The 24,980-nt window shown below is 36.6% G+C and overlaps 1 protein-coding gene across 9 annotated transcripts in view; it reads left to right on the top strand.

Annotated features, from left to right (window-relative positions):
* Positions 1 to 24,980, top strand: part of JAK2 (Janus kinase 2) — an 89,450-nt gene that overhangs the window by 23,526 nt on the left and 40,944 nt on the right. For 3 of the 9 annotated variants that reach the window (XM_014878570.2, XM_088155878.1, XM_088155880.1), the window contains 2 exons: positions 14,961 to 15,106; positions 19,358 to 19,608. In XM_014878570.2, the coding sequence (XP_014734056.1) occupies positions 19,389 to 19,608 (220 nt within the window). In that variant the 5' untranslated portion in view covers positions 14,961 to 15,106; positions 19,358 to 19,388. Of the gene's footprint in view, positions 1 to 2,228; positions 2,473 to 7,576; positions 7,721 to 14,960; positions 15,107 to 19,357; positions 19,609 to 24,980 lie in introns of those variants that run through there. The other 6 variants (XM_014878956.2, XM_088155883.1, XM_088155879.1 and 3 more) reach the window with 5 other exon arrangements.

The raw sequence follows: 24,980 nt of genomic DNA, 5'->3' as shown, positions 1-24,980 counted from the left end.
TGGTATTTTTTCTCACCTCAAAATGGGAAGATTAAAACAGTGATTTGAACATCTGTATTAACTCAGTCTTGCTCAAGGGGTTTATTGGAAGACTCCTTAAACCTTCTCCTTTTTATTTTCTTCCCCAAATTAACTCCTGTGGTCTTTGGGTTTTTCCCCCCATTAAGGTATTTTCTTCTGCTTCCTCTAATTTTACGTCAGCTTAAAATATTATTTTTGTAGGTTTCATTTGTTCTACCTTCATTAAAAAAAGACCTAAAAATGTCAGCCTTAGGAGGGTGGCACTTTAAATGTTTAAATGCTCTGAGGTTTCCTTCCCATGTTTAAAGAGGGAATAGTGATTGAAATCTTCAGTTTAAAGTTTCTAATCACCACCCCACAAGGTTCAGCAATGTGATCTTCTCCTCCATCAACTTTTTCCAGCCCTCAATGCTGCTTGAGGAATGACTGAAGAAATATTTGATAAGACTTAAAATAATCAGTTCTCCTTCCCTGTAGATGGGGAGGGGGATACTGGGGGTGAGGAGGGGAACAAAATGCACTGAACTACCTGTGGTATATTTTTAACTTCAGCTATTCCTGCTTCTTATTTCTGCTCACATGTAGCTGTTATTTGGACACTTTGGGAATGAGAAGGCAACGCATTTCTTAACCTGTGTATGGGGAATGTTCTTTATCATATGCTCTGCAGTATTTGATTTGTTAGCCTGGCAATGCTGGGCAGATTCAACAGAACCCAAGAAAACTGGAAAAGGAGTTTCCACCACTCCTTGCTGGGAGTTTAGCATTGGTTTAGTTGGATGAGTCTGGGACCTGATGAGAAGAGACCATATTTACCAGAAATAGGAGGGGAATGAAAGAGTCCTAAATACTCTTTTGTACAAGACAGTGATGTAGAGGTGCAGGAGATTAAGTGGGAGAAATGTCTATGTTTTTCCTGATTTTCTTGATTTTTGTCTGACATGCAACTCAGTGCACTGTCTTCATCTTCCACCTGAACTGAGATTCATGCTTTTACTTAAACCTCTTGTAAAGGAGTATCCCCCTCCTCTGGTGCCTGTCACTGCCTCCCAGCAAATAATCCATCAGGAGATTGTTTCTTCTCAGGAGTAGTTAGACCTTCTTCCCAAATTTTCATTTGTGTTCAGTTATGTTTCCAAAGTTTAAAACATAATGCCTTGGAAGAGCTTTGTTTTGGCAGGATGCTTCAATTTCCTTCATCTTTTTTGATTTTTCTAGGAATCAGATGGCATGCAGACTTTTGGTCATGTTGAGTAGTTACTATTTTCCAATGCCTACCAAGATGAAGTAGGCTCCAACCTTCTAGTTTTTTTCATCAGCTTATGCACAAGCATTGATTTCACCTTGTGTGTATTGATTATGCCTGCCTTTGAATCATGAACTTTTAATTAGTTTTAAACAAGTTAAATTAATTTTTAATTAGTTTTAAAGGAAGTGGAGTAAGTGCTAAATCACTGAGGTAGTTTCAGCTAAAATTTGAACCTTGTTTTGGACCCAGTTCTGGGTGAGAGAGGAGAGGAGAATTTCTCTTTATTAGAAAAGCTTAGTGGGGAGGGGGAGTGGCCATGGGGAAAGAGGAAAGGCAACTGCTTTTGAAAGGAGTTTAGGCTCAGACTTGGCATACTAATCTGGCTTTGGTTTTTTTAATTACTTTTGACCTAGTAATGCGTTCTAAACTTGAAGACTATTCAAGCAACATCCAGGCTTTAGATAAGAGGTACTCAGATTTTTCTGGAAAATCTGATGTTCTGCTGTGTAATTTTCTAATACATGTCATGTTGTCCTTTCTCTCTCAATTCACTCTTTTTTTCCCCTCAAGGATTTGCTTGTTTTGCCTGTTGCCCAGTCTTTTTCTTCTTTCTGGTGGAGACAGTGTACAACACATAAAATTATCTCAAATCTTCAGTGTGACTTAGGTGCTGTGCTTACTTTGCTCAATAGGACATAGTCTGAGAGGGGGATAATTTGGTTTTACAAAGTTGCCAGATCAGCTGAGATAGGATCCTTCATCAGAGGAGGAATCCTTCCATTACTGTCTTGTCCAGATCTCGTAAAAAGAAACTCAAGAACCACTTCTTACATTATTTTGATTTTGGATTCTAGGTTTCTAAAATCCTTTGTCAATTACAAGAGTCGTTTAACTGACATAACTCCTCCTGCACCTCTTTGTATTGGGTCTGGCTGAGATGAAGTTCATTTTCCCACAGGTGCCCTCACAGTGCTGTGCTTTGCATTGTTACCTACAAAGGTGTTGGTGACACAGCAGTGTTTTGGCTGCTGCTGAGCAGCTCTGCACAGCATCAGTGCTGTCTCTCCACTATTCCACCCTCCCACCAGCAGCCTGGGGGTGGGCAAAATCTTGGCAGAGGACATAAGCAGGACAGCTGACACAAACTGACCAAAGGGATATTCCATACCATTGGCATCAGCTCAGAATGCTTACCAGAAAAGGTAAGTAAAAGAGGAAGAAGGGAGAGCATTGGTTATCTACAATGTTTGCCTTCCAGAGAAACTCCCTGGAAGTGGCTGAACATTATTTGTGATGGGAAGTGGAGAATGGGGATTTTTTTGTCTTTTATGTTATTTGTACGCAAACTTTCACTTTTGCTTTACTAAACTGCCTTATCTCAACCTATGAGTTGTTTTCCATCTTTTCTCTTGCCTGTTCAGCTGAAAAGGGGAGTGTTAGAGTGGCTTAGTGGGCACCTGGCCTCCAGCCAAGGTCAAGCCGCCAGACACTTCTTGCGATTCTCCTGCCTGTCTGAAGTGGCAGGCAGAATCTATCCCAGCCTACACGCCATCCTCAGATGTGGTTGTGGTGACTTATGATGCTTGTGCCTGTAGTTAGACCAAGTTTTAAATGGTGATCTTTGTCTGTGAAGACTTTTCAGGGAGGTGGAAAGGGGAACCATCTGGTAAACGAAAACCTATCATTCTTGAGTGCAGATGGAAGAATAACAAGAGCAAGTTTTTGTGAGCTTGTTTAATTTACTGCTTGAAATAATGTAGAGGGCATTACATCCTACATAGTAATGGCATGTAGAGTGGAGCAGAACCACAGTCACTAAGAATTTTGTTTCTGTTGTAGGCATGAAGAGTATCCTGGTCATCTGTGAGGTACTGAATAATACACCTACAGCTTTTGGTTGAGTTGTTCACAGTAGTGTCACATTTGTTATCGAATTATGTATTTTCTGAACTCTAAAGATTAATTGAGAATGGAATTAATAAACACTGTGGAGTATCACTGTGTTGTATTACTTTGAGTGGTGTTAAATGTATTGATATATTACATCTGTGTCATCTGTGTCTTTCCCTCAGTGCTTTTTTTTTTCCCTTGGTATGATTTGGTTTCTTCCTTATTCATGCCCTTTGTGTTGAACTCTGTGTGTTCATGAGAGTTTTTCTCTTTCCTCTCCCTAAGGTTTTCTCTCTATGTACTAAAACTGAAAAATGAAACATGAGATACCGTTGGGGAAGAGTTACAATAAAGGTTGAAATTTAAAACTTTTTTTTTGCACTGTTCAAGCAATTTGAAGATTTTTCAACTATTTACTTTAAATTAAAAGAATGATGAGATACAGGTTCCTTTACAGTGAAATTTTTTCGCTTCAATTATGAAACAAAGAATTTTGTTTATATCTGGTCACCCAGTGGTTCACAGTGTGAGCCTAGGGAAATTATTTAGACACTTGTATTAGATCCAGAAAGTAAGAGAAGTGACAGTGTTTTATGTAAAGCATCCTAATATTGAACTGCAGTGGAAACTGAAAATATTAGGTTTATTTTGCATTGTTACAGACTGTTCAAACATGTAGAGATTGTCTAGAACAGGGGAAGGGTTCTGGTGACACTGAGGCTAAGTTTGTCACTGACAAAAGTGTGTTCTCTTTTGTAGCAAAGCCGCATTGTGGGGGTTTGTTTTTAACCGAATTTGATACTAAAGAGTGCTTTCAGGGATATAAAAGATTAAGGCCTTGGTCTGACTTCTTCTGTCATTTGGCTGGGGTTTTTTTATATTTTCTTTTTGTCTGTGTGCTAGTCAAAAGGATGTAGTGCCCTGTGACTATATTTACTTACTTTAATGACATGAAACTTAATTCACTTATTATTTGGCAGATTGGCAGACAAATACTGTTATGTGTAGCTTGGGCCTAGGTGTGGGTGGACTATTTCTTACATCTACTAGTGATCAAAGTCCTTTCTAAGTACCAATTAAGAAAAAGAAAGGTATTTAAAAGTCTGCTTACTGGTAGATGTGGCAAACTCTGAAGGGCCATAGAGGGGAGAGGAATGTCCATTTATAGGTGCTGGAATGCCTGGTCAGAAGTGGTCTACTCAGATATTATTAATTCCTGCCTAGGATTTTTAATTGATTTTTGTTTGCTAATTGGAATATATATTTAGCAAATCCAAGAGTTATTAGTATTTATAGTGATTTGTACTTTGTTTAGGAATATCCTTAGGAGCGCAAAGCATGCGTGTATAGAGGAGAGACCATGGTTGGTTTTTACTTTAAGTTCATTTCGGCGGTCTTCAGCAATTTGTCTTGTAAATGAATGTACAAAACTTTACCTCTTAGAGCAACTAGGTCAGTTTTTATGCAGTATACTTTGCAAATTATGAAGAAACTTGGCCGTAATAAACTGTGTTGCAGTTGTATTCTAGATGTAGCTCCAGCTTATCTAATTATTTGCATTCCATGAAATAAAAAGTGTCAAAGAGTTTGCAGTGTCTTTTACAGGCATTTTTGGGGGGCCTAGCTGGATTTTTCATTGCATCATGGTCACAGCTTGCTTTTGTCAACTTTGTATTAATCACGTGCTGATTTACCTTGGGAAGTTCTTGGGGCCCATGCTTCTGTGCAACAGCTAGTTCCAAAACCTGGGGAGAGGTATGAAATCGTTATTTCATCAGAGGTGAGGTAAAGCTGCAAATAACTATGCAGGATATGCTGAAAAGTTCTGTAGAAAACTGAAGTGGCTTTTAACTCTGAGATGATCTAGGTAAATTCTTCTGTAATTTAGAGAATGGAGTATCTTAGATTTTTAACATATCACCTTAGGTAGAATCAAATTTCCTACCCATGAGTAGGTGAGAAAATAACGCTTTTAGACAAGGTTAGAACATTATGATTGCTGAGTTGGAGTGAGGACTTGCAGGGAAAACTGAGATGCCTTGGTTCACGTTACTGAGTGCATGTCTCTGCAGAACTTTTGGGTAAATTCCCACAATGCCAAAGACATTGGAATGTGGGTGAAAGCCCTAGACTTCAGGACTCAAAAGCAAAACTTATGTAAGAGTTTGACTTATGTACTGAGGGACCTGAGTGTTTTCAGATTTTTTTCTAGTTTTTTGTCATCAGAAAGAATTTTAGAAGGATTTAAATAATTGTTCAGTGGGAATTTGCAATGTAACATTTTTATAAATAACTTATCAGTTATTCAGTACTGTTGTGCTATAAATGATTTATCTTTATTTTATAATGCCTTGTCATAAAGGAACTGATAATAGCACAATCTGTAACAGCACATTTTAAAATCCAGAAAAGAACACTGTATCTTCCTGTCTGATCTTCTATATATCATTGACCAGTCAGTTATATTTGGGCTTTCTTCCTCCCTTCATCAAGTTCAGTAACATAGGATTATCTAAAACCTGTTTTGTAACAGTGCATCTACTCTTCATGTTTTAAAAACATGAAATACAGAATCTACTTCTTTCTTAAGTGTTTTTTTCAGTAGTTTGACACTCTTGTTTCTGAGAGAAAAAAATATTTTTAAATAGGTATTTATTCTAAAGCTATTGTATATCCCATTTAAACAGTTCATTGTTTTTCCACTGTTTTTTTAATTTCTCGAATCTACCAGGTAGTCTGCTTGATATTTTTAGTCTATGGGGCACAATTTTCCTGCTCTTGCTGTCTCCAATTTTCTTACAGTGTTTCAGAATATAATTTCAAAAATCATGAAGAAAGGTTTGTGTCATTCTTGTTTCAGAGCTTGGGGGAAATGTAATGTGAATATAGGCAATTCTAAGTTTGTCTTAATTTGGAATATTTTCTTTCGCTTTAAAAGTGAAATGTACAATTGAAATGCTTACTCATACTCAAAACAGAGTTCTGTAAGTACTGGATACACATGATGATAATTTGACTTTTTTGCAGTGTTTGGGGAAGCACCAGTCTCTTGGGTTTTTTTAAATGTTCAAGAGAACACAGACTGTTTGAAATGTTACATTGTGAAGATATGTTTGTCTTAATATTCCTTTCTCCTTGTCGCTTCTATTAGACTTTGCAGAATCTCTGCTAGTGGTATATTTTATGAAAAACCTTTGTTTACTTTCAGAGCCCTGGGTTTTCTGGCTTGCATTTTTTTCTGACAATCTGCATTTATAGAGATAACATGATCTTGGCAAAGCATGTAGTGCAGTATCTTTGCAAAAGCTGTCTGGTATTTCAGATAGGGAACAAGTGGAGAACTCACAGGCCATTGATGTTTAAGGAAACATTAAATAAACTATCAAGCAACTACATTTTACTGAATTATAAAGATAAAGCATCAACATTGCTGTCATAAATTATTCAGCAATATGAAGCAGTAACATGGGATTTTAAAAAAGAATGTATTATTTTGCAAAAATACCTGAGCTGTTCTATGAAGAGTAACAAGAAGCTGCAATATTTATATGTTATAGTAGCTGTTTATATAATTACAATATTTATATATTTATATAAATATTGATTTTTATATTGATACAGTAATTGAAGTCTGAATCATTATTTGATAGGCTTATGAATGCATTTACATAGTCTTGACTTTACTATTCAATCAAACTTCTACAGAAATAATTTGATTTCAATTATTTCTGTGGCAGTTGTTTAAATATTTCAGATTGTTTCTTGTATGTCTCAGACCATCTTCTTTATGTTTTGTTGTCTCATATTATGTGACCAGGCCCTGACTCTCTAAGGATTTATACAAGTACCTTGTCATAGCCCTGTTGAAACTGTATAGGATCTAAGCTGGATAGCAGGGAGGGAAGTACTGTGGGTTTGTGTTGGTTTTTCCTTTGGTTGGATTTTTGGTGGGATCTTCTGGGGGATTTTTGTTTGTTTACTTGCTGGGTTTTTTTGGGGGGGAGAGTGTTTTTAAATGCAGCACTGTAAATAAATATTAGTGTCCTGGGTTCCTGCAACTGATGTGTCATCATAAAGAGCTAGCTTGGTTTCCTTTACAAGGCTTCAGGCACTTTTCCAAAGACGATGGGGAAGGAGGATAGTGACACCAAAATCCCCTAGAAACCCCTGCACCTTGAGGAGGGAATTTGTACTATGGAATTTTCATTAGGTCTGACCTTTTGATATACAATTTCTGAAGTGAAGCTGAAAAACCAGGGTAGGCTGAAGAAAGTACTTCTGGAGAGTCCAGAGGAGACTGGCATCTATTGCTCTCGGCTGTTAGGGAGAGTTTGCTGATTCACTCTGACTTAACTGTTATCCTGTTTACATACTGACAGTTATTTCTGCAAAGAGCTAATTTGTTGAAGCACATGTTTCCAGATTCTGTTCAGATAGTGTAGCTGGCGTAGGAGTAGTTCCTTCGTCCAGATGTTTTCACATTTTTGATGTCTCTGTCTCAGATTTACTAGATTTGTTTTCTCCTATATTTTTCACAGAAAAATTGTTACAGGAATCAAGGTAATGCACGTTTTATCACTCAGCCTATTATTGCAATTTTCTTGTTCAAGACCACTTTACCCTTTGCTTTGGTCAGATGATGAAAACTGGGAGAGGAAAGAAGCCAAATAACCTATGAAGTTGGGAGCAGCAGGAGTGACATCTTACAAACATAACATTGTGGAGAAACGTGGATCTTTGTGTGGTTTCTCTTTCTGTAGGCAGAAGAGCTGGTTTGGGTTATGATTGTTATAATCTCCATGGTACTTTATTGTGTATGGCAGAGTTTAAAAGTGTGCTTTTAATCTCTAAAGGTAGATATTTAGAAGTTTTGCAAAGAGTAGTAGTTTCAGTTGTGATATTCTGGAGTTGAAACTGTAGATACCATTTCACCTAGAATGATAGAGTGAGGAGATTTAGTGATTGTGTTCCATGGAATTATTTCTCATTTAAGTGACTGCAAATTTCATTAAACGGTCTATGAGGTTTGAATAACAGACTTTTTTCTTAAGATGTTCTGATTCTTGGGAATCAGGATCAATCGTTCCTCTCTTTTTTTCTTCTTTTCTCTCTCTTTTCTTTTATGTTACTAAATGCAATTTGTGTTGAAAGAGAAGCCACAAAATAAACCATAAAGGTGAAAGCATGTTTTTAAACATTGTTTGACGCTTCTTGCCTTTAGAATGGTCTTCCTCTTTCTGTTCACCTCCTACTTGCCTGGAGGAGACTTAGTGATGTCACCACCCTTTCCCCCTACTACATAATCTTTTGCTCCTGGTTCTCAGGAAAATTCTGGCTCTTCAGCCTTCTTGAGCTTTGCATATGGTGTAAACACACATGACAGTTACTGTAAAGGCAGTAGTTTTACTAAGCTCTGAGGAGGGAAGTTGCCAGACTGGGGAAGTGAGATAAGAGTGCAAGAAAATGGAGAAGACAGAATTCAGAAGGAAGTCCAAAGGGGTTTAACTTTTTAAAATCCAGGTCTTGGAAAAAGCTTCCTGAGCAAATGCAAGCAGGGCAATTTATACTAATAGCCAAGGGCAACTGGAAAGAGTTATGACTGGTTTTCCTCACAAAAATGCTTGCTGTGAGAAACTTTTTCTTCTGTGAGGAAGAGAACCTTGTCATTTCTCTGCTTGAGCAAATAACACTGCTTGATTAAACTGTTGTGTTGATATTTGCTTTAAAGATAACGTTTTTTATAGACTCAGAACTCCAGGGTGCATCTGTAGTGAGAGAGGATAAAGAACTTTGTCAAAGAGCTGACGTCTTTCAGAAGTACCAGCCTACTGCAAGTGGCAGGTCTTGGCTGTTTTCCGTTCTATCTGTTCCACAGTTAAGCTGCCAAAATCAGAATGTACTTGGGAAATCCCTGCCTGCCACAGAAAGCTGGGAGAAGAGTAACTGGTTTGAAACCTTTTCCACTGTGATACAGCTGGTGCCTGCCATGCCACTCTTCAGCACTCACTGACTGCAGTGTGAAATGTGTACGACTTCTGATAGCTTAGTATAGCCTGTGTGGTTCTTGACAGCATCAGTAAAGCAGCATCTGTTTTGCAACTGTTGATGCTATTCTTTAGCCCTGCAGTACTGTAGCAACAAGTGCTGGTTCACGTTTTTATAAATCACTCTTCAGTTATGACAGCAGGAATTGCATTTGGCAAGGAATAGCTATCTTTCTTCAAAACTGTCTTCCAGCATCACCTTCTGACTGTCCCAATGTTGCAACATTTAAGAAAGCAAAGTAATTTCACAGACTACTTCGCTGTTGTTGTAATTTTTGCTTTTGTTTACACTTCTGGTATTTTTTTTAACTTGTGAGAGTATCTGTAGCTGTCTAATAGGGGTTGTCGAAGGTTTTTCCTCAAGGCAGTATTTTAAACAAAAATGTCTTTTAATAGAAAAATACTTTTCATTTCTGCTTTGGTGGTTTGTTGGAATACTTTTTCAACATCAAAATGTAATTTTTTCATTGAACCTTTTTTAATTATTTCCTGACTTCTTCATAATGCATTGGTACTTTTTCCTATGTAGAAACTGGTGCTTTGGTTGTTCACTGTAGAACACTATTTTTTTTTGTAACAAAAAGCCAACCAGGCAGAATGAGTCCAGTAGCAAGCAGTCCTGCTTTTTACTTTGAATTAATTTCTTCCATGTATGCAGGAGCATTGGCAATTCCTGCTTAATGTCTTTCTGAAAGAAATCAAAGAATCAATTCAGGAAGACCTGTGCTCTAGTAAGTAACTTTTGTTCCATGATCTGAGCTATTAAACAGTACTCAGGTTTCAGTACAGTTAAAAAAAATCTAGTGTGATGTGGCATACTTGTGAAAATATCACTTAGTCCTAATTTTGATGTTGTCATCTTTTATTGCATCACTTTAAAAGAATTTGGGAGATGTGTTATGGAATAAAGGTAAATTGGTGATATTTTTCACATGCTTCATGCAAAAGGTCTTCCTGATCCATTATTGTTACTTTTCCTTTGTCTTCTATGTGCAGATATAAAGATGTGCAGATAATGATGGCTCTGAATGGACTAAAGATCCTCAGATGCCATTATTTTGGGACATTATCTGTGCCAAATGATTGGGCAACTGTTTGAATTGCTTGGAAATTTTCTGATGAAATAGACTTCTGCTGAAATTTATCACCATGGTGAAACTGAAATGTTTTGCAGATATGGACCAACTTTTTCCAAAGTTCTAATGGGACCTAAATAGAGCTGTTGCTTCTGGGCAGGTCTTTGACTTGATGACTTCTCTGGTAACTCACCTACTTGGCAGGTTACTGTGGTGTTGAGGCTTCTACTTGCGTGTGGTGCAGATCGAGACCATTACTCGTTTCTGACGCGAAAGTTCGTGAACTGAATTGTGGAAACTGGTAGTGGTTTTCCAAGTGAAAACTGTAAGCAAATGTTATCTTTGATTCTCTACCTTTTTTTTTTTTTTTGTCATGTTTTGTCATTGATATGTTAATCTGTCATCTTCTTTATGTATTTGATTGCTACCACATGCGTTCAAATTTTGGTGTATTAAAGATTCTTGTGTGCTATTAGTATACAGCTGATAAAACAGGAAAACTCCTTTGGAGTTACTAAACTTTCTGGGCTTGTTTCTTGTAGGAGCAGTTGTTTCTTTGTGTGGTTTAACCTCATGGCAGGGCAACAATAGGCAGAGCATATTAGAAAAATTACCGTGAAAACTGAAGACGCACTCCTTGTTCACTAAACGTCTTTGAATGTTTTAGGAAAATATTTTATATTTTTGTGAAAGTTGTTTCTAAGGTCAGAATAAATACTGCCTTAGAAAAGACAACATAGTTTTCATGCAGAAGATGGTGCATTTAAAGAGCAGATTAACTTTATTTATGAACTTTGCACCTGTTATGCTAATAATGGGAAGAAGTTCTCAGATTTTCCAGATTGCTTAGTATTTTTAAATGTATTGCTGAATATCTTGACAAAGTTAACCAGGAGAATATTTTCTTATGAATATGTGCTACAAATATATGAATCTATTGCTGTGAATTTTTTGTGAAATTCTTTCTGATGTGGCGTGTTCTGAATGAACAAAAACTTCATAACCTCTTGTTAGTCCATTAAAAAGCACTGTCATTCTGTACAAGGTGATGTTTTAAAAATACAGTACTTTATTGCCTGTCAGAATAGTGTATGCATTTGGTTTCTTGAATTTAGTATACTTTTGTTTTTAAAGCAACCCACTGAAACAAACTTGAGCATGCAAAGAAAATCAGACCAGATTTGCAAGGATACCACATATATTCATATATGCAGAATATGAAAACTCTTGTTATTGTTGTAAGATTTTAAATTTTTGATAGCGTAACAAGCCATGCTGAGCATATGTTATGGGCAAACTTGGTTGTGCTCCATTTGTGTATTCAAACAGAACTGCAAAGACTATAATTAAATACTAAGTATACATATTAAGCGTAAATCCAACAAACTAGCCAAAATAATGGCAAGTGGGAAGCTGACTGACGTTTTTTCTTAGTCTAAGTTTGGATTTAGAGGTAAAAACTTTATTTTGGTCATCTTGGAACAAGATCCATAATACCCTTTAGAACCTTGTGATGTTCTATTACTACTGACTAATGTAACATTTGTTAGCACTTTTTATGATACTTTGCTGCAATTTTAATCCCCTGTCACAGGCAGAGTTAGACCTTAAGACAGTTTAATAGTTTTAGGTCTCAGAAATTATAGGGTTGTGATTGAACCTTTGTACAGCTTTGTCCTACGGGATTAAGAGAGGTAAACCTGATATATTTATATAAAATGAATTCTTTTCTATAATAAATTATTAGACATAAAGATCTTAATCAGAATTATTTACTACCCGATACAGAAAGTAAAATTAGGATAGTATAGTGTGTACTATGTCAAAGCAATTATATTAAAGCAATTCCATTACAGCTAGCAAAGAAACCCCCTAAAAATTATTAAGTAGAGACTGATGTTGCTTACCCATATCACCAACTGTGGGCAAATCTGCTTCACTTAACTTGGAGGAGTAGAGCATCCTCACCTAAGGGAGGAATCTCCACACACACTGTCCAAGAGGAATATATTAAAAGAACCTGTTTGAAAGTGGAACTGGACTTTCAGAGTATAAAAAAGTGATTGACTGTCAGTCATATCCAGGCCAATTGTATCACCTTAGCATTTTTAGATAAGGATATTTTACCATATCTGCCACATACTCACCTCATTATCAGGATATTTAACTTTGGTGTTGGTGAATCAGACTGGTTTTAACATAATTCAATACCAAAAGCAGCATGACACCTCCTTTTAGTTCACTACAGATAGCTTTGCAAAATAGTGCATTGCTCAAGTTGGTTTACTCCATTCCAGGCAGAGCATCCTGCTACACCACCTACCCACTATTACTTGGGAAGGCTTTCATTTTTGATGTTCATTCAAATTCCTTGAAAGAAGGATGTGTATATAAGCAGATGGAAAGTAGTGTGCACATTGCTGTCATCTTTGGCTTACTGACAATAAAAATATTGAGTTGCTGGGAGGCTGCCTATGTCTTCACGGCTTTGTTTGTCAATAAAAAATGCTATTTAATCTTTCTTCTTTCACTAGTAGACTGAGTAGCTGGTGGCACAGGCATAAACACTAATTGTATTTATAGCAGTTCTGAAGGCTTGTTGAAATAACAAATGCTGTATTGTGTTCTTTGCAGACAGTGGCAACTTGGGCTAATTTATTTTGACTGAGATTCATTAGACTCTTAAGTTCGTTTTGGAACTGGGCACTTAAATCCTTGTAGCTACCAGAAATGTGAGGTGATGCAGACTTGAATCAAATAGAGGGAAGGAGGAAATAGGGGAGCTAGGTCACTGGTCAAGATCGTGCACTGTGAGATTGGTACAGCAGCTCTGCTTCTGAAAGAGTAAGTTGAGGTAGATGAGACTTAATCTGAAAGTTTGTGAACTGAGTAATTTTATAAGGACTTGATGCAGATCTTGTAAATGGATATGTCAGTAAGTGTGTGCTGAAGAAAACGTACTTGACTCTCTCTTAAAAGAAGGGTGAGGGAAAAAGAAATATATCGCATGAGCCTGTTCAGCTTGCAGTTTTTCGTCTTTTGAGTTTCCATGCTTCTTACTCACGGCTGTAAGCTGCTCTTTCATAAGTAAGCAATCATTTTTATTTGTCATGTGAAGAATAGACTTTATATTAGGCTGCTTTATTGATTTTTTTTTGTTGTTGTTTTTTTGCTGTGAAACGCAAGCTGCAGTGTTACTGAGGCTATTCAAACTGTTGAAATCCTTTTTCTGCTGGATTTGTGGAAAGACTACATAGTTAAACATAGATATATCTTCATGCCTTTTTGCTTAAAGTCAGGAGCCTGACTGGGAATTACAAATGCTAGGCAGTTCTGAGCATGAAACAGCACTTTTAAAATAGAAAATAAATTAGAATACCCACAATGCTCCTTGATCTGAAACCTGCATGAACAGGTGGTTGTTCTCTGCTTTGTTTGAAGGTTGTGCTCTCAGATCAGTGTGCATGGAATGTGTGCTCAGTAGGTCAGAGGTAGACAGGTCTCCCCCAAGCAACCCTTCCTTTCTCCTTCTGGCACTTCATCACAGGTCTGGAAAACTTGCACTGACTGTACTGGCCTTCAGATCAGATCCTGGTATGATCTGAAGCACTTGGAGGACGTGCATACAAAATAACACAGCTGTCCAAGCAAGGCAAAACTGTCTGTCTCTAAAGCTAGTATTGCAAGAGGAGAAATGCTAATCATTGCCATCAGTATGACTTCTGTGGGGAAAGATGCTGAATTGACTGAATCCACTGAGATGGGTTCTTTTTTGGGGAGGGAAAAAGGGACTGTGATATTCATGGCAGACTCAATTAACACAGCCCATGGCACTGAGGAAGCTGTGTTGAAGTCTTAGCTCCTGTTCGGGGAGATACCTGTCTGAAGGGTCATCTGACATAAAACTTGAAGAGTTCTCCCTTCTGAATTCTGCCTCTTTGAACTTCCATTGTATTTCCCCCACCTTTATTCAGTTTTAAAATTAATTTTTGGTTCTCTGCCAGGCCCTTCCTGTGTTGGGACGGTCACAAAGTGAATGTATATATTTTTTCACTGCTGCAGGAAGCTGCTGTTGTGCTTTGCGCTTTCAAATAGTTTCCTGCAACCACAAAAGTGTTGCGCAAAGAGAGCAAAGAGTGGGTGTGCCCTTGCCCTTCCTGCTACAAGACAGTTCATCTTAACTTCCACGTGAATTGAAATGTGTGGATGTTGTCAGTTTTCAAACACAATTAATTGTTGTGGCTTATTACTACATGAAGTGAACATACCATGTCTCCGTTTTGATTACTTTCCCTTTTTAATTTCTATTTTCTCCATGTAGTGCCTCCAACAGTTTTCTTAAACTGATGCTGTATTCACAGAAAAGAAAAACAGGTGTGCAAAATACCCCTGGTGATTATGTTTGAAGTCAGGTATCTGGCTTCTACCCCACTTTCTTGCTAGAACTTGCTAGAAGCAGTCTCAGTACCAAAAATGTGGCTTAATTTTTTTATTTTATTTTGTATTTTAAAAAGCCTAAATTAAAAAAGTTCTTGGCAAAGATGACAAGAATTTGGGCAAGTAAGACAGGAGGGGAACTCTTTATCTGTATCTAAATGCAGATTTGATTTCTTCAATAATCATGCATTATGTACTATTCACAACCATTAACATTTTTTTAATATTGTACTTTTAATGCAGATACATTATGTTCCACCTCTGCTTGTGTGCCTGCCTTGTCTGACTTTCTGTGGATTCCTATGGCAAGTGGATGGCTTGTGACATGCTTATTTAACGGACTTCATCACTCCCATGTTTAGTGCAGAGATTTCTCAAGTGATAAAAAGGTAATTAACTGTTGGCAGTTTATCTGTAGCGAGAGGATGCTCTCATTTTTAAACCCCTTTGAAGTTGTACATTTGAAGTGATATGGCTAAAGACTCTGGCTCAGGAGGCTTCCCTTCAACAGCCACCTATTGCCTCAAACAGTCCCTGCCCCTTCTTCCCCCCCAGAAAAACCCCCATAAGATGAAATGCAATCTTTAGAAGGCTCTGAATGCTGTATATTATTAAACCATGAGAATTTTGTATGTCCTCCATGTTTTAGTGAAATGTCTTCCATAAGCCATGATTTTTGATCTCATTAACTAGTTTCTTGATGGTTGACTTAAAAAGAACCATAAAAATTACTGCAGCCCAATAGGGCTGGTGAAAATAATTGTCAGGTGCATTGCCAGTACAAAAGTCAACACAGAATTGTATGTAGACAAGTTCTGTTACAGATGCTAGTGATTGTGGTTAGAGCTATGTATGGAATGATTAATCTTATCCTTTAGAGGCTATGACTTAAAATAGTACCCAGATTAGGAACATAAAATAATTCTATTGAATCAAATAATCTGTTCATCCTTACCAGAATCACATCTCTTACAGCTAGTAGTTTTCATCTCCTAAACACCATCCTTATATCTCAGACTTTGTTACTTGTTCCTACTTATTGCTTAGATAATTGGTTAGGCCATTTTTTTCATTAAATCTTCATTATGTCAGACATCCACTCTAAGATGTATTTGGACTTGGTAGAGGTTTTTTTTTTTGTTCAAACAAATACCTTTCTGGTATCGATTGATTTATCTACAAAAATTGCATTCTGAATATATTAAATCCTTTCATACAGCTGTGAGAATTACTTACATTCTTTACAGATACACAGAAATTCTTTTAAATTACAATATAACAAATCTGTATACCCCAGAAAATTATACTCGGTGTGTTCTGCAAACAGGTACAATATTGTCTCCCCGTGTACTTAGTCTCAAAATGCTTAACTCCATCAGAAGATTAGGTCATATTTTAAATACACGAGATCAACAGCGACTGATTTTTTTGGCCATGTTTAGTGTTGCTGTTGTGTTAATATAGTGGTCTCTGAATGGAGCAAAGCAGGGAAAACCAAGTGTGTCCAACTGGAGACTTGTCTGCTAAGAAAAACAGGTGAAAGCAGTTTTGTTTTGTTTTTCACAGCACCAGCAAGTGGTGACCTTGTGTTTAAGTTACTTTGAAGGTGAGGTTCTGCCCATATAACTGCTTTAGTTACATGTGTAAGACAGAGGCCAAGAAAATGTTTTCTGTTTTCAGTGAAGAAAATTGTCTAGGAATATTTCACCTGTTTTGTCTGCACTTTAACATTAAAGATAAACTTGAAACTTGAAAGTTATTTAATTTGAAGTCATGACACAATTTTACATTTAGTACCTCTTGATATTTTTTTCACATTATCATATGGAACCTTTGAAATTAGTGCAACAAATAGAACAGAGTATTCTGTTACGGTTATTTACTTTGAATTTTTTACTGCATTTTATTCCTATTTCACATTCTTGGGTGTTATTAAGCAAGGTTCCCTTCTTGGTTTATTCAGTTTTTTAATACAGAAACAAAGAGGTAATGATAGGAGTTTTGTAAAAGGGCAAATATGTTATAAATACACACACTCTGTGAAGGAGAGGCAGGCACAAGCACGTATGTTGAGTACACTTCTGAATATTTCCATTCAGTATTGGATAGACATAAAGCCAAGGGACCAAGATGGAAAGATCTGTCAGTTCAGGTCAAGGTTTGAAAAAATAGAGGGTTAATATTGAAATACTTTGAGAAAACTACTGTAGTAATTAAAGATGGCCCCCTGTGGAGATTAAAGCTGTGGGTTAAGCTGTGAATGTTTTATAAAAGCAAGTTGTAGAGCATGAACATTACATCCTGCATAATGTTGACAGAAGTAGTGAGAAATATTTTAAATACAATGTTTATAGTCGTGTCGTAGTTATTTTTTTCTAAAAAGCAATAATTCCTTGTTGAGTTAAGAGGGATGCTTTTTCTTCCTAGTTAAACATGTACTTGTTACCCGTGCTACCTTTGGATCTAAAAACACATATCTTCTCAGTTAAAGGTGGCTGGCTCTGTAAATGAGGCATAGGGAATCCGTATATCCCCTACATAAGGGCCTAAGGAATGTGGTGAATGACATCTGCATCTAGACATTCATATTTATATATCTATGATACATGGATTCTTTGTGTTGCTTAGTTTGGGAAGGAAAAGGATGCATTTTTCACTTGGCGATGATATTTTTCTTCTTTTCTCTTTCCCCCAGAATTAGTGAAATGGTAACACAGTTTTATCCTCTTATATATGTAATTGAATATTTTTGTCATCTCATAACTCATTAAGTTAATGTTTTTCTTATATAAGATGTTCAATCTTTTTTTCCTGCTGATATAACTGTTGTGATTTCCATAGCACACATCATCTTTAGCCCACATTAATGAATATTCTTACACTCATCCTTTCTGAAGTAATTGTCATTAGGAACAGAAAATTTTAGAAAAACAACCCAAAACGTTTTCCAAAGAGCTCTTTTATGATAAAGCAACATAGTTCAATACAAACAAAAGCTGTTGAAAATAATGCATTAAGAATGTAACTCCCACCTGCCTGTGCAAAACAATGAACATATTTTTAACTTACATATTTACATTTTCAAGCACAATATCTTTATTAACCATGCCATATCTTCAGCAGCAACATGTAGGCGCTTAGTGAGTTTGGGAATGACACCAAGCTGACTAGTATAGCTGAAGGGATTGAGGGAAGGGACAACATCCAGCGGCACCTGGACAGACTTGGGAAGTGAGTCCATGGGAAACTCATGAAATTCAACAAGGCCAAGTGCACCTGTCTTGCATCTAAGTTATAGCAATCTCCAGGATCAAAACAGGCTGGAGGATGAATGGATTTGAGAGCAGCCCTGTGGATGAGGACTTGGGGATCCTGGTAGATAAAAAAGGAGATGCGAGCTGGCAATAAGCATTTGCACCCCAGAAAACCAATTTCATCATATAAAAAGAAGCATTGCCAGCAGGTCAAGGGGTGTGATTCTTCTCTGCTGTGCTTTTGTGAGACTGCACTTGGAGTCCTGTGTCCAGCTCTGGGGCCTCTAGCACAGGAAAGACATGGACCAGTAGGAGTGAGTTCAGAGAAGGGCCACAAAAACCATCAGTGCTGGAGTGCCTCTTCCATGAGGAAGGACTGAGAGAGTTGGGGTTGTTCAGCTTGAAAAGAAGGAGACATTAGGGTGACCTTATTGTGGCCAAAACCATCCTTTGATTCTAAAAAATCCAATCTTTATAATTGTCTTGTTTAGACCTATTCTGCATTTTCAAAATATGAAATGCAGAATTCCAGGTGGTAGCTACTTGGAATCACTTCTGATAAAAACAAGCTTTTAGACTGTGATCTAAACTTTTGTCTTAAGCACGAATTATACAGATTAAAATTATGATTCAGTCACAGAGAAGCAAAGATATTCTTCAACTAGCTTTTGGAATATGCTGTCTAATCTCACATTTTAAAACCTTTTTTTCATTATCAGATATATCTCTGGTTATTTATTACATTATTCATCTTCATTATTATATTATTTGTCTTTTCTTTGATTACATTTGTCAGAGAGAACTGTTTTTCTGAGATCAGATTAAATTATTTTTTCTGAAAGAAAGTGGTCTTGGAAGATCTCCCATTCCTAGGTACAAACTAAGTCGGCTAGATTCTCATCTCAGTTAGCACTTGCTTTTTACAGTCTCTGCTTGCAATGAAAACTCAGCTGCAAGGTGCTGTTTCTGTCCTTCTCTTAAACAGTGCTAGTTTGTGATTCAACTAGTTATCTTGTCTTCTTAGTTTGAATTGAGAATAAAATGAGTTGTACAGATCTCATTAAAACAATTCTTTTGGCTTTCAGGTTTAATTAGCATGTGGCAAGTGAGCACATGCTGTCTAAAATCCAGTGAAAAGTGATAATCCTCTAGCTGGACTCTCAGTTAGTATTTTGGTTTTTCCTGTAATACTGTCAGTTTCTTTTCCTCTAGGGCTATGTAGTAAATAAAAGAGAAGCTTAGCTTTTCATAAACCATGTAAGCTATTCTCTTGTCTTCAAGCTTTAATGTTTTTTTCAGTGTCAGAGCAGTACTGAGATTAAATACGAATATTACAAAGGAAATCAAGTACAGTTAGTCAAGAAGTATTTCTTACATTTCTTTCAGGCAGATGCTCTGAACAGAACCAAAACAAACTATGGCTTGTCTTACAATGACAAATATGGAAAATGCAGCAACTTCTACCGTCCACCAGAATGGTGACATCCGTGGGAATAGCAGTGCACCCAAGCAGACAGAACCATTGCTTCAAGTGTACCTTTATCATTCTCCTGGGAAGACAGAAGGAGATTACCTTCAATTTTCAGCTGGAGAATATGTTGCAGAAGAGATTTGTGCTGTTGCCTGTAAAACCTGTGGTAAGTATATACCAAACAGTTTATCTAATAAAGCAGTGAAATCCAGCTTCATACAAGGAGGTTTTTAACAATCCAAAGCTTATCAAAGTGGTGGCATTTAGACTAAAATGCTAATTTATCTGTTCTTTCAGAAGTAATTAGCACCAGACTGTGAAACCGTTCCCATTAGAATGGTTATGAGGCTGAATTGGGTGGCTGCTATATTTTTTTCAAGTAATTTAAGGGTATACCGTCCTGTAGCTGAAAGTCTTCTTTCTTTCAGCTGAGATACGGTTTGAATAGTTAAATCATAGCAGGAGCTGTGAATAACTTGAAGTACTTCCTGATGCAGTTCTGCAAAACAGATTGGTCCTGAAAGTTATGCATATGTTGTATATTATACATGCTTAATCACTTTGCAGAAGGAAACTGTTCTATTAGATATAACATGAATGCTTGTGTGTGTGTGTTTAATAGTCTTCATAATAGTTTAGGTAATAAAATGTGTAAATAACATGTAAATAAATAAATAAGTAATACATTGAGCTCTCAAAATGCTTTTGAATTGTTGCATTTACCCAGAGACTAGCATACACCAGGGCTGAAATCTATAGTAAAATAATTCAAGCATGTGTTTTGGGCATGGATCTTTCTTTCTTTGAAAAATTTCTTTGAATATTCTAATAAAACAAATTCATTCCTATAATCTCTGTGTATGAAGGCGACCATCTTTTTGTTCTTTTTCTCTTTCATAACAACTGTGTTTAAATCATGAAATGTTGCTTCTTATTTTTTGTTTTTCTTTTCTTTTCTGAGAGGATTTTGTGGTTGTAGAGCAGAACACGTCTCCATACAGTCAAATAATGTTTATGTTGGCAAGAATCATCTTTCAAGAGTAAGCTCTGAGTCAGAATACTTCATTAAGAAGGGAGTGATTTGGATAGTAAGCAAGACTGAAATAGAACAAATGTGGTAATTGTTAATGAATTTTGTGATCTGAACAACTGATAGATCTTTGATATCAGAGCTGATTGCATCCAAGTATGACAGCTGTTGGTGGCAAGCAGGACTAGGCAAACATCAGCAGTCAGAGAAAGAGTCTTGTTATGTACCTTTCAAACAGTTCAAACAATTGAAGATTTTCCAGTCAGTGCTAACTTGACATTAGATCTATTACATCTGGTATGTATTGGCTATAAAAATGTTAGTCTGTCTAAATATTATTCTTCCATTTGATACGTGCACGTAAAAGCTTGGCCTTTTTAAAAAAACCCTTTATTTAAAAACAGTTTTTTGGTCTGGGAAAAATATAAATATTTTTGTGGGCTTGTATTTTTTATAAGGAAAACTGTACATAAAAGTGACTATCACATTTTCCAAACAGAAATGCAAAAATAAATAAGGTATCTTGAAATTAAATTTAAATTGATGAGTCAGTTATGATTCAGTTCTTGCATGTTAGCTTCAGTTCTTGCATGTTAGCTAGTTAATTGCCAAGCAAAATATTAGAAATGTCACACCAAATTGAAGAGAAGGTATTGCTCTCTGCCTGAGGGGGAAAGTGGTATTAGAGGAACTAACTGATGATAGAAATTAAATATATTAGAGAAATCGTTGTAGAGGTTGCAGAATCTTTGTGTTAGGTGTATTTTCATTTTAATTCTCACCCATGTGAATTACAAATATGTTGGAATTTCCGTGGTACTACCCTTGAAAAATGCTGGTCTCTCCTGGAAAACCATAAAATGGCAGAGAATTTTTAATTATAACTAAGTAAAAACACTATTTCAAAGCATTTAATGTGACAAGTGGCAGCAGCATTTGCAGTTAATTAAGTCTTTTCAAGGGAGAGACTGCATTGCATAATATGATGATTTGTAGTACCTCTTTGCTTCTGTGCTTCAGAAGAGATTCCGTGCAGCTAACAAGGGAATTCTAGGCAGATTTTCCCTAACATGCTGAATTTCCAGAATTGACATGACTTAGGGTTCAGACATGGCTCAGAGCTATTGTTGAGTATAACTGTCCACTGTGGGTTGGTTTTTTTTGTTTGGTGGTTTTGTTTGTTTTTTTTTGTTTGGTGGTTTTGTTTGGTTTTGGGTTGTCTTTTGGGGTTTTTTTTGTGTGTATGCATGTGTGTGTGAGTGTTTGTTTGCTTGTTTTTGTGAGGTGGTGTTGTTGTTTGGTTTCTCTTTGTTTGCCTTTCTTTAGGTGATAGCCTTTCCTGAAAATCCACCCAGAACATGCAACCCCTGCGCTTTCTCCTGCTAGTTGGGGAATGAATTAATCAGAACTCTGGGCAATTCTGCTTTTCCAGGAAAATAAATATAAGCTATGATTGACTATTCAGAAAGCATTTTGTTGACAGGATAGTGACATTGAATGTGCTGTTAAGGATTTGGTAAGCCTCCAGTTTGTATGAATGATGAATGCAAGATACTATTTTTATGTCAGAAAAGGCAAGCAAATTTCCATCTGGTATATGCAAGGCTACCTAAGTTTTAAGTAGTTTACTTCGACTTGTGTGAGAACCAATGTATGTATTTGACTTTTTATATAGAAAACTTGAGATTTTTAAAATTGTTTTAAATAATTCAACTAATTGCTTTCATATTTTTCTATCTAATGACTTTGATGCTTGAATTGAGAGTTTCATATGACAGTATTTCTATTGTAGACTCTACATGGCTTTCACATGGTGTCATGGCTTTTTGTGATTTTTACTTCCTGCTTCTTATTTTTACTTAGATGTGGGACATTACCTTATAAAAATATGCTGTATAGGTGGAAGGGTTCCTAATGCCAGCAAAGGAGGAGATACAAAAAAACCCTGTATTTTCTTAGCTGCTTCAGGATAAATGAAGTAGTGAGACCTGTCTGGATGTGAAACTCTAAAATCATAATGAGGAAAAGAAGAATCTGGGTTTTTTTGAAACAGAAAGTTGCTTGAACTTGGCTTGAAACAGAAGTTCAAAGTATAAAGCTATGCTGTGTTGTAGTCTTTTATGATGTTACTTGACTGTAGAGTATGACAAGGCTGCTTTCTTTAGCCTTATATAATAAAAAAAAATTGTAAAGAGGTATTTTCGTTGCAATAGTCCAGAAAATTTATTTGATAGCCCTTGCTGGAGAAGCAAAGCAGAGAAAATTCTGATTTATTAAGTCTAAGTCATTATCTTCTCTCCTAATTCCTCATGTATTTAGCTGATAGCATGGTTAATGCAGTGCAAAAATCCAGAGGAGGCTTTTCAGTACCTGTTGTGAATGGCTTTTATGATTTTACTTGTGTTGAAAAGAGCATTTCTCCATTGAAAAATGGAGAAAAGACCATTTTCAAGTTTTTGCTATTGTTGGCATGTCTAGGCTTCAGCAGGAGACTTTTATTCCCCATGCCAGTTTTTAGATTTTCATTGTTTCTAGAGAAAACATTTAAGTACTGCAGTTATCATCCCTTGAAAAGGCCCTGCAGTTAGTATTACTGGTAAGAACTACATGAGAAAACAAGTTTCTGGCCTCTTTGCTTTTGTCAGATTTTTGTGGGCAATTTTCAAGACTCTGTTTAATAAAGGGATTTGCTCTGTTTTATAATTGTTGAGCATTAAGTGTAACAAAGCAAATGAATAGTTCTTAAGGGGAAGGGATAAAAAAGTGAGACTCCCTTTCTTGAAAAATATGCATGATCTCAGTGTCTTTAAATACTCCCAGTGAGTGATGCAAGTCACTATTCAGAACTATAAATGCCGAAGTATGAGGGTTGGAAGACTGCACAGTTTACTTTTCATACAAAGGAAGATAGTGGGGGGAGGGCTTAATATAAATATTTCTGACTTGTAGGGGGTGTACCACAGTCATGTCTCGGTTAAAGTTTCAGAATGGCAATGATTCAATCTTGAAACACATAGGGTTTTTTGAGAGGTGGGGTAGCATGGTGATTGTGGTGTCTATAATGTACTTGGTCAAGTGCAGCAGCTATTTGAGTTTGAGAATATGGTTTTGAACTGTTGTTCACTAAGTGTACACGGGATGGTTAGTAGTTTGGGTAAATGTGTTAGGAAGACCAGGTAGGTCTCAATAGCTGTATAGTAAATATTCAGCATTGCCCTGAATGGTTTTTAGCAGCTGGCAAGAATTTCAGAGCAGGCTAGTGATTCTCAAATACATTACACCATAACTGATCTGAAATTGTTGGGGATACAAATACCACAGAGCTTTACAACTGCTAAGTTACTGCTTTATGTACAACTGTCATATAGTTTAGTGTAGTTCATCCCACTTTACACATCAAACGAGAAACATGTTTAGTTGCATGGGGTAGATATCTTTTTAACTCCATTAAAAAATTCTCAAAACTTGGATGTATCAAACACGTCATATTGCGCCATAAATTTGCAACATTTAGAATTGCAGCCTATCTTTCAGTTACTTATCCCTTGAGTTTTATTCCTGTGGGAGGTTTGTGTAGTTTTGGTTTCCCTTTCATTGCCTTACATAATGCTTTCCATTTCCCTAGTTTCCTATAAGTCTGAGTCCTTTTCATAGAAAATCACATGTTAAGACCTGCAACTCTGGTATGTTTTGTAGAGCTTTGGTTTGAGAAGTTGTCAGATGATTTGCCTACAGATTTCAGCAGTTTAATCTTCACAAGTACACAACGAAACTCTAGTTCTTAGCTCTCTTACTGGGCCCCTATAGAAGCAAATCCTTTTTTATATCAAACTTAATAAGCTAGTTGTTTAAGACTGAGATATGGTGTATTCCAAGGAGTTATGTGGTTTTATATGTGGAGTTGATTGATTGTTTCTTCTGATTATCTTGCATGCAGTTTAGATGTGATGAAAAAAATGTGGGGTCTGCCCCTTTCAGTAATTAACTAGATGTTGTACAGAAAAGAAAGAAATAAAGGATTTTTCTTTCTCCTGGTTTCTTGTGAGAATTTCAGTTACTTCATTCAAAGTCTTTGAGCAAGGCTCTGGGTACTTGACCTTTTCCCAGAATTCTTTTGTCTCTTAACATCATATTAAGTTACTTTTATTGTCTTTACCTGTTATTTTGTCCTGTTATTTTTTTGCCTTCTTACTCCAAAGTGTATTGCTTTAATGTAAAATTTTTCTTTAGATATGACCTACTGTGGCACTGAGATTTTAATTTTTCATCCTACTCCCTGGCCTTTCAGCCTGTGTCTCTTTCTGTCTTCAGAATATGTGTGTCAATACTTGCAGTTCATCCTTTTGTGCTGTTTTCAGGCAAATCTCTTTTCCACATTGGACATGGGCATCCCATGGATGCATAACACTGCAGCACAGTGCAATGCTGAGTTGTCGGCTGTGTTTCAGCTGGGAGAGTCAAAGTCAAATTAAAATTCTGATGCTGCTGAAGAGTTGATGTTCAACTGA

This window comes from Sturnus vulgaris, chromosome Z (assembly GCF_052056855.1).
Source record: "Sturnus vulgaris isolate bStuVul1 chromosome Z, bStuVul1.hap1, whole genome shotgun sequence".
NCBI lineage: Eukaryota > Metazoa > Chordata > Aves > Passeriformes > Sturnidae > Sturnus > Sturnus vulgaris.
The sequence above is the reverse complement of the archived record's forward strand: the minus strand, read 5'-3'. Positions and strand labels throughout refer to the sequence as shown.